The following is a 10619-nucleotide window of genomic DNA, read 5'->3' on the forward strand; positions in this document are numbered from 1 at the left end:
TGATTAAATGAACACAGTGTCCGTGTAATTATTTCGGGTAGAGCTAGCCATGTGGGCGGCCGGGTGCCGGGACGCAGCCCGCCGCTCCTATTTTTACAATGTGTTGCTGTTGTTTATACTGCATTTGTTGAACTCTTCACAGCTGTGATTCTTGGCCTGTCTAAGACACCTGATGGTCTAATAAAGCACTGAACGGCCAATAGTGAGGCAGGAGAAAGAATAGGCAGGGCTGGCAGGCAGAGGGGATAAATAGAGAAATCTGGGAGGAGAGAGAAAGAAGGAGCAACGAGAGAACAAGGATAAGAGGATTTTAGGGGCCACCCACCAGCGACTCACCCAGTCACGGAGTACGATGGAAAGACAGGTTAGTTTAAAATAAGAAAAGCTGGCAAGAAATAAGCCAAGCTAAAGCTGGGTATTCCTAACTAAGAACAAGCCTCTGTGTGTGATTTATTTGGGAGCTGGGTGGTGCCCCCTCCCCAAAGAGTCAAAAGAGTAAAACATCACACAACACCATGGGATTACTCTGGCTTTGGCCTTTCTTTTGAAGGCTGGACATGGGTAGGGTGTGTGCTGAGCTGTCTGATACAAGAGTCCCATGATGCTTTGCTAAGGACCCCATACTCCCAAGCACTTGTTCGGCTCTGTGTGCTCACATAATTTGTGTAATAAAATAAACCAGGTCGGGAGGAGGATGACTCCACAGAAGGACTGAATGCGGATGCTACTTTACCTTAAAACAGGAGAGATTGGAGGGGAAAGTCTGCCAGCCTTGAGGACAGGGCTCATCAGGCTTTGGGGCTGCCTCCTCGGGCTCCTGGGGGCCACTTGTTTTCTTGCATATTGAAAGGGCTCGGAAGCTTTTGCAGTTTTTCACTTCCCACCTGCCAAGAGTTTTTCCGGTAGACATAGCCACACACCCACCTGGAGATGCTGGGGTTGAATTGGAAAAGCGAATTAAAATTAAAATTTCGGAAGTTCAGACACGTGGTGGTGGCTCACGCCTTTAATCCTGGCACTCAGGAGGCAGAACAGGTAGATATCTGTGTCCGAGGCCAACCTGGTCTATAGAGAAAATTACAGGATAGCCAAGGCTACGCAAAGAAATCCCGTCATGAAAAACCAAAACCTAGGGGCTGGCTCAGAGGTTAAGAGCACTGATTGCTCTTCCAGAGGTCCTGAGTTCAACTTCCAGCCAACCACATGGTGGCTCACAACTATCTGTAATGAGATCTGATGCCCTCTTCTGGCCTGCATGCAGGCAGGACGCTGTGTGTATAATAAATAAATCTTAAAAAAAAAAAATAAACAAGTTCTTGCTAGATAGTCCAGGCTGCCTTCAACCTTGAGGTCTTCCTGACTCAGCCCTAAGTGCCTGAATTACAGACATATGCCACCAAGAAGTCTATGTTTTATCCATTAGACTATTTCTGGCTTAAGTGATATTTAATCAGGATTAGCACCTATATTCTGCCTTCTCTAAGATAGAATATGTTATTATTATGCTTACACCAGTAGTCATGAGCATGCATCACAGATTTTTGTGGAGATTCTCCATTTAAAATACTGTTCTATTGTAAGACCACATAGTCCAGTTTTCATGCTATAGAAAAATACCTTAATGATCACATTGCATAAGATCATGCAAGAAAATATCAAACATTTGAAGAGAGAAAAGTAGAGTGTCTTAGGATTTCTAACTTACTCAAAGCCAAATTTAAACAACACTGGCTTGGAAATCAGAAAGATCTGGATTTTATTAAATTCAATAACCAAGCATATTTTATTAAACAAGTCCCTGAAGCCTCTATTTTCTCAGCTCTAAAATCAGATGGGACTTCCGAGGCCCTTCTACATCAAATCCCATTTTCCACAGCAAATCATGACCAATGCTTGAGGTTGTTTGGAGAAAAATGAACTAACTTTTGAAATAAATTCTACCTCATTTCTGCTCGCTGAGACTAATACAAATAAACCTTTAACTCTACAAGATGAAGCTAGGTGACAGAGAGAGAAAACTGTAACATACTTCACAGGAAACATCTAGATTTTATTTAAGACTTACATTAGAAAGATGTGTCAACACTCCCCCACACACCAAAAAACAAACAAAACCCCAAAGTAACAACAAACAAGCAAAACCCAGCCCTCACACTCTTGCGGCTGGCTCTGGGTAGGCAGACATTGGCTTGGGAAAGCACTGGACTTCATGGAGAGGACTGGACGGGGGATGGGCAGGCCTATTTCTGTTCCTGGCTTCGCAGACTTCAGTTCTGAAGATCACCGACTCCCTTATACCCAAACACAGGTGACAGGTGTACTTAGGAGGGACATCGTGTTCCACTGCTTCCTGGTCTGTCACCTTGTTTCTTAAAAGTTAAGCAGTATCTTCATAATACAAAACTAGAGTATTGCACTCAGTATTCTTTCGTTGGCATCCTCCATGACACCCCCTTTAAATCTCTTAAAGCTAAAAGAGCAGGGATGGGGCCCTTCCTCTCTCAAACCTTGTCAGGAGGTAGTGTTATACTAAGGCGCCCATTCAAGGGGCTTCCTGCAGAACTCACTGAGGCTGACACTTTTGGTTTAGCCATGGATTTCTTATAGGTTTTTTTTGTTGTTGTTGTTGTTGTTATTGTCTTTGTTTGTTTATTTTGGTTGAACTGAGCCTGTGCCCTTTTGTTTTCCTCTATAGGCTATGTAGCTCTGGCTACCTGGAACTCACTACGTAGACCATGTTGGCCTTGAACTCACACATCTGCCTCTCCATTCTGAGTGCTGGGATTGAAGGTGTGTGCACCATGCCTGGGCCTTAACTTTCTCTCTCTCGTTTATCCTTCTCTACAAACGTCTTGCCCCCACCTCATCACTACAGCCATTTGGCATGATTGTAATCATCTTTAACAAGTCAGCATTTAGAATAGATATTGAATCCCAAGCAGGAGAACAGCTTCTGCTTCCCCAAGCTTCTCACTCCACCTCTCACCTTAGAACAATGAGCTTTAGAGAAAATCATCAGATCAGAATCACAGGTGAACTTGGCACACTGCTCATTTACGGCCTCCTGTGAATCACCTTTCTGCGACTGCTTGTCTCTGTCCCTAGTGCCACGCGGCCTTCTAACTGCCTGTGTCTCCTGGGAAACCCAAACAGACAGACAGAAGCAAGCCTTGCAGACCAGGGAACGAGCAACTGCCAATCTGTTGCAACATGTAAGCCCCGGGCTCAGCGCTGCACCCGCTCCGCCCTTGTGAACTCAGCCCTGAAGCGCTGTCAACCCTTAATCAAACGCTTACCTGGTTCAAGAAAATTCCAGTTGGAAAAGGTCATAGCCTGCTTTAGTCCACCAGTGACGGCCCAACTGTACTCCCCGCGGGCATTGGTGTCTCTCAGGCCGGTCCAGAAGTACTTCTGAAGGGACTTGTCGTACTTCTTCATCATGTCATTCAAGTATTCCTGCTCAAATCTACAAAAGATGGACCAATCTCGCAAATGGCTCACAGTTTTTGCAATACCCCCCCCCCCCCCCCCCAAATTGTTTAGGCAAACTCAGTTGAAAGTTTCCTAATACACCCATACTGAAGGTCACACCTGCTGGTGATGGTCAGGTTGCAGTTTGTTCCGAAAGGGACCTCATCCCCATAGATTTTGTAACAGTTTTCTCCATGTCTCTTCCAGCCCTAAGTAAGAAGAGGAATATCATCCCACTGTTTGTGACTTAACGATGCCCCCAGCCCTAAATCAAAAGAGGAATATCATCCCAGTGTTTGTGACTTAACGATGACCTTCCCACCCCCCAAATAAGCGGGATTCTGCTACTCAACAAACTCGTACAATCAGAGTAGGTAGAGGACGTGATTATTCCCTGGATGTGGCTGGAACTCAGTTTCACCCATCACCTCCGCATGACTGAGACGAGACCCCATTTTCTTTGTCCTTGGTACCCGAATCACCCTATACTGAAGCTGCTAGTTGAACTATTTTTCAGAAAGAGCACAGTCACTGGAGGAGAGCTATCAATAATGAAGAAAGCAGCCATATTTGCAAACAGAGGGACCCATGACTAGGTACATCTTTTCTTACTGTAAGAACACCAGTGTGTTAGGATTCTCTTCCTTCTCGCTTTCTCTCAAATAAATGAACAGAAACCAGTGTTTTTACTTCCCAAGACTGAATTGTTTAAACTTCAAATATCATCTTTAACCAAGGAGGGCTCATTCCGCTCAGGGAAATTCACAATGGGATTACTCACCTCCTCTGGAGGACACAGCTTGTCAGACCGCGTGTCATTAGTTAGCTCTCCCTTTTTCTTGCACACATATCTGAGCTTCTTTTCACAGGACTGGACTTTCCACTGACCTAACTTTTAAAAGAAGAAAACAAAAATATTTCTTACCAAAGAGAATATTTGCCAAATAGTTAGAATTAAATCACAATAACTATGGGAGGCCAGGAAAGGTAGTGACTCAACCCTTCATCCCTACGACACAGCGCATACACACGCCTTTTCTTACAAGCTTAACAAGGAAACCTTATTGAAGATCATTTAGTTGAACAGAGAAAAGTACCCCCCAAGAGGCCAGGATTCTAGTGGCTTCCCTGTGACCTGGGGGCAGTTTGCTCACAGATTAAAATTCTTTGGGAAGTATCAGCTAATGTCTGGTCACATTTCCTCAGATGCATAAGGAAGACGGTGGTTATGAGAGCTACTACTAGGGGTCTAGGGTCAAAAGATTCTTTTAATTCTACTCCAGTATAGACATCAAAATTGTCTTTCAAATACGCTACATAGAATTAATTTTGCTGAACTGACTAAGTCGCATTTCTTCCCGAAGTGAAATGTTAGCGGCTTGACTGTGACGAGGGTCAGTTTGGAATTCGGGCAGGCTGTGGAGCGCTCCTTCTGTTCACTCGCTGCTTCCACTTTTGACAATGTTCTGAGACATCTTGGCTTTTAAAGTAGGCCACCAAGTGTGACACCTTCTCAAACACATCCCCACCACGGAACCAGTTCTACACAGTTCTAAATGTGTTGCTTCCATTTAAAGCCTCTCTAGATGTCTGGGTGACAGTCACCCTGAGTACCAGGAGAGAGCTGCCTATAGGAAAGAGATCCAAACAGAAACCAAAGAGGTGCTTAAGTCCTTCTGGACAAGACTCAGCCTATTTTAGGCTCCTAACTGGAGTGCGTTCAACAAATGTTTAGCAAGCTACATTTCAGGAAAAGATAGCTTTATGGACAAATCTAATGTAATATTTTATATAAATTAAAAAAATTAAACTATTGGAAACCATGTAAAACTGAAATACTGGAAAGTGTTTTCCAATTAGCCTCAAGTTAGGATGAATTCAAAACTTAAGCGCAGCATGGAAAGATGGCACCTTCCAGGCTAACCTGTGCTGGCCTGCCAAACGTCAGTCATAACGAGCAGAGAGGCCCATGGAGGAGACTCAGGCCCTCGAAGACAGCAGGTTATCCGAGACAGTCTGACACACGAGCTCTACCGCATCTGTATATCGTCTCTAGAAGGCTCAGACTGCTTACTCGGCAGCTGCCTTTACTTACCCTCCACTCGGTAGCTCTCAGAGTGACAAGCTGCAGGATTTTGCCTCTTCCTTCTCAGCTCGCACACAAATTCCTAGCACAATGTTCTTATTAATAGCTCTAACAAAAAGACTATAAACAAGCCACGGGAGGCTCCTACCTTTCCTAAATAGGAAACACAGTTGGGAGTCTTATTGTAGGGAACACTAGGCTCATTCCCATTCCAGTGCGTTAGAGTAACTTCCGTACCATCTGACCACTGGAACAAAGTGGGGCTCTTTATGTTCTTAAGGCCCGTCCATATTTCTTCTTTGACATCTGAAAGAAAAACATTTGACTTTGTTTGGTTTTGCTCTGTCGTATGTTGTAGTATGCGTGTTACTGATTTTTACGTGTTGATAATGTCGTTTTAGGAGCTGTGTGGTATATTTTTTAGATATGTTGATGAGCACACAGGGTGGGTCTTGATGCCCTGGACTCACAGAGGCAAGGTACCTAGAGAGAAGGGTGTGCTAGGATCGGCCAGCTGAGTGTGTCTCAGGCCTACCGTATAAATGCTGCTTCATGGGGATGGGTGAAACTCTGTAAATCCAGCCATAGATATCCTGATTAGAAATAGTGAGTGTCCACGCTGCCCTGAAATGACTGCTGTCTCCACAGGGGAAACAATTAGCACCGTGCAGACACGGAACAGGGACCTCCACAGCCTGAGTCTAGGAAGAGGGCGGAACCCAAGCGGTCTAGAATGCCTTTGTTTATTGGTCTCGTTCCAGAGAATTACAAAAGAGAAATGATCATCAGGACAAGTTCTAGAAGAACTTAAATAAGGTCTAGCATTACTGTGAGAGTTTCTGATCACACAGTGGCTGCTGGGTGGCGGTAGCTATTTGAACTGTAACACAAGGAGATGGAAATTAAACAAAAGTCATGGTTCAGCTCCTCATTCTTCCTAACTACCTTTCAAGAGTTCAAAAACCACGTGGTAGTTGCAGCGCTGGACAAAGCAGGCCCAGGACAAATCCATTTCCACTGACTGCCTCACCCCCACCCCCAGATGGGCTGATCCAGGGCCAGGCTGGAAGCCTCCCATTCCCACCAAGAGTCTGAAAACAGGGAGACTAGAAACGTCTTTAACTACTAAAGCAAGAGGTTTAAAGCAAAAGAAAGTAATCCACAAGACTCACCGCCACTATGGAGTTTTGTGACAACCACCTCGATGTCCGCTAAGGAGTGAATGCTGATGAGGTCACCGCCTAAGGCGCTGCATTTGGAATGGGCCGCATCCCAGGTGCCACTTTCATTTGCCAGGAGATAGCAAAATCCATTATTTGGCAGCCAGCCTGCATCACAGCGGGCATCCAAATACGTCCAAACATCTGGGGATGGGGGGGGGGGTGGGGAAGGGAAGGGAGGAAGCAGCGATTTATCTACCAGTAAAGACAGAGCTGTTTAGAATCAACAACACTGTGAATTTTTCTTTCTTGAAGCACAATGCTTCTGGAAAACTGGGAGACAGGATGTCAGCTATCAGGGTGACATGAATTTGATGCTGTGTTTAATATGTGTGTCTGACATCATCAAAATTCTCACAGAGATTCAGATATGATATGATATGCACTTGCTGTGAGACACAGGCTATGGACAAGACCGTTCAAGGGCATAGATATGGCCAGGGAAGGAAACGACTTTAGTCCTAAGAGGTGGAAGACAGGTGTGGAGTGAGCCAGACGCTGACAACATTTCCCAGCTCTGAGATTTGGAAGGTCCCCCCCCCCCCATACACACACGTCAAGCCTTCTTTCCTTGTGTGACCAGCTTAACAACTGACTGCATGCTAACACTAACTGTTGAATACAGGGCAAGCAGAGAGGTAAGAAACGGGATGCGGGACTTATGTACTCTCAGATGGTACAGGAGGGGAGGGAGGGACAAATGGCTTCTTCATACACCTTCATCCGCTCTGAAAGAGCAGTGAGCCTCAGCCTGGTGGTGACGAAATCCCCCAGAGAAGTCTAATCTTTCAGAGGTATAGGGCCACTACTCTGGTTAGCAAAACTAGAAACTATTCAACGTATCCAGATCCTTTCTGGGACTTTCTTTTTCTTTTACAAGTAAACTCAGTCATCTTAAAAATGTGGAGTATTCCAATCACTGATGGAAACAGATGCAGAGACCAACAGGCAAACATTAGGCGGAGCTGGGGGAACCCTGTGGAAGAGGGGGAGGAAGGGTTGTAGCACCCAGAGGGGCCAAGGACGCCACAAGAAAACCTACTGTGGCGTTTCAACTAACCTGGGCTCACAGGGGCTCACAGAGACTGAACCAACAACCACGAGCCTCCATGTGACAGACCTAGGCCCTCTGCATATATGTTACAGTTGTATAGCTTGGGCTTCTTGTGGGACTTCTAACAGTGGGTGCTGGGGCTGTCTCTGACTCTGCAGACTGCTTTTGGGACCCATTCCTCCTACCAGGCGCCTAGTCTCACTGAAACTAGATATGCCATGGTGGTTGGTATACATGGGAGGCCTGCCCTTTTCTGAAGAGAAGAGATGGGAGGGGTGTCTAGCAGGAGAGGGGGAACTGTGGTTGGGATGTAAAAACAAACATCAAAAATAAATAATGCAAAAAATTCTAGTATTTTTTTAAGCAAACTGATAAAATTTAGGTTCAATTACCCTCATACTTGCAAGCTGATAATGCAATAACTTAGGTTCTAAATGATATTCCTTATTACTATGAGACAGTTCAGTTATGGCAACGGAACAGAGAGAAAAGTCACATGTAAATGCACTCAAACAATCACTGCTATATTCTAGTTTTTGTCTGCACAAACACATAGTTTCACAAAATTAAAATGACAGGCATATCATTTTGTTCTGTTCTTTGAGATAGTCTTTCATTAACCCAAAGCTCATCTATTACGCTGGAATGGCTGGGCAGTCAAGCCTCGGGATCCTCCAGGACAGCACCCCCAGCCCCGGGATTTCAAACATGCACAACCATGGCATTTTAGCGTGGGTTCAGGGGATGGGGAAAACATTGGCGGTATCCGGTGAAGGAAAGGTCAAAATGGGTGTCTGGCATGCGTTTACTGGACTTCACAGACTTATTTGGACGGATGAGGAAGTGAGGAAGGCACCTGGGAGAGACACCGTCTTGTTCAACGGCTTTTTGCAGACGTAGGGCTGCTGGGTTTCGCAGGAAACACTCCGCCACAGCCCCGACTCGGTGTCCATTCTCGCGCAGCTTGACCCGCCAATCATAGGCGCAACGGGCGTGCCTTAGGAAAAAGATTTTCAAGGAGGTGGAAGGAGGTTAGGGTCCGAGCGGTGCCTGAAATAATACTCATAATTTTATGTCTCTATGGAAACTCACAGTGTGGTTCAAACTTTCGATTAAATTGAAAAGCGACAAGCCGCGATGAACAACGACATGCTCATTTATGCCCGGTCTAGAATGCTGGAGGGATGGGAAGCGCTCTGATCATGATAGCTGGCTCAGAGCAGAGAAACACACCAGCCTCTGCCTTAGCGCTCCTTCCACGACACACTCTGTGGCCAGAACCCCTGAGTCCATACTAAAGTTACTCTCTGTGAATGTTTACAACCAGATGAAACACTGACACACGAGTCTGCCCTTTAAGGTGTTAAATACTGCGTTAAGGACTGGGACTGGAGCTCAGCGCCAGAGCCTAGAATAGTCTATTTTTGACATAATAGAGTATTACTTTGTTTACTAATAAAAAGATTTAGTTAATGAAAACCTCATGGCCTTTTGATAGCACTGAATCCATTTCTCCTTCATGTAGGTAGGACACTTTTACGAATGCTATTTAAGTTTGGCTGTCATCAGACTTCAGCTTTCAAACGTTCCTGGTCTTTTCTTTTTCAGAAAGAGCTACTGGCTAAGCAGAATGGTGTTTCCATTGAGGTAGGTATCTGTGTACTAAGGTCCAGCTGCTGTGCTCGTAGTGTTTAGGTGCCATAGTGGGGAAAGCCTAAGAATGTGAAAAGGAAGGGATATTCCTGCTTTAAAGTGAGGCTGCAGACTAAGCCCAACACTGGCAGTCGAGACCCTATGGGCTATAGAATGGTTCCTGGCCATGTTGTGGGGTTCATTCTTTTTCTTTTTGAGACAGAGTTTCTCTGTGTAGCCCTAGCTGTATTAAAACTGGCTCTGTAGACCAGGCTGGCCTCATAGTCACAGAGACCTGCCTGCCCCTGCCTCCAGTGCTGGGATTAAAGGCCTGCGGCACCAATGTCTGGCTCATTCTGTTCTTCAAACCCCAGGGGTACTTGCTCTAGAGCCCTGAAGGAAAAGCTCCTTTGCCCATGGTGTGGTTCAACTTGGCTAAAATAACAGCACAGTTAGGAATGTCTTAGAAAAATTTCTGAGACAGCAACCATGAGGTCTGATTGTACATGAACTTCTAAAGGCTCCAGATGAGTAAAAAGTTCTCCGTTTTTGAAGCTTTTACTCTGTATATATTGTTGAGGGAGAGAGAATTTACCTGGATCCCAGTTAAGAAATTTTAATGGCTTGAAGTCTGACCATTCCCAGCCTCTAGCAGAATAGAGCTGATTCAGTCCGATCCAAACAATTGGAGCAATGTCTTCCTTTCCTGCAGGAATTGTATATTTTTTAAAATTAAAAATAGGTCTTCTTTATATAATACATTCTGATTATGATTTCCCCTACCCTAACATCTCCCAGGTCCTCCCCATTTCCACACCCACCCAAATCCACATAAAAAGCCATATAATAATAATGATAAAATTAAAATACACCAGAATAAGACAATGCAAACAAACAGAAGAAAAAGAGCCAAGAAACACATATAGATGCAGAGACACATGGAATTATATAATTTTTAATAGAGATTATATAAATCAGACCATCTTCCTATTGACAGTCTTGACTGAAGCAGGAACCTCACTATGGGATGTCTAGGTAACAAAGGCAGGCCATGTTAAGATGTAGTGAGCCGGACAGGATCGCCATTACAAGATGGCACCACATCCTGTCTTGTTGGTTATAAACAACCCCATATTTGGCTATGCCTTTGAGAGCT

General features: G+C 44.9%; 1 protein-coding gene across 3 annotated transcripts in view; it reads right to left on the reverse strand.

The window, feature by feature from the left end:
• Nucleotides 1-10619, reverse strand: part of LOC101981607 (lymphocyte antigen 75) — a 128904-nt gene that overhangs the window by 99338 nt on the left and 18947 nt on the right. For all 3 annotated transcript variants that reach the window (XM_013346085.2, XM_013346084.2, XM_005346447.2), the window contains exons 5-12: nt 10059-10169; nt 8688-8828; nt 6730-6921; nt 5706-5863; nt 4253-4363; nt 3592-3680; nt 3297-3466; nt 734-933 (exon numbers count right to left, since the gene is read on the reverse strand). In XM_013346085.2, coding sequence (XP_013201539.1) covers nt 734-933; nt 3297-3466; nt 3592-3680; nt 4253-4363; nt 5706-5863; nt 6730-6921; nt 8688-8828; nt 10059-10169 — 1172 coding nt within the window. The remainder of the gene's footprint in view (nt 1-733; nt 934-3296; nt 3467-3591; nt 3681-4252; nt 4364-5705; nt 5864-6729; nt 6922-8687; nt 8829-10058; nt 10170-10619) is intronic.

The sequence above is a fragment of the Microtus ochrogaster genome, chromosome 4 (assembly GCF_000317375.1).
Source record: "Microtus ochrogaster isolate Prairie Vole_2 chromosome 4, MicOch1.0, whole genome shotgun sequence".
NCBI classification, from domain to species: domain Eukaryota; kingdom Metazoa; phylum Chordata; class Mammalia; order Rodentia; family Cricetidae; genus Microtus; species Microtus ochrogaster.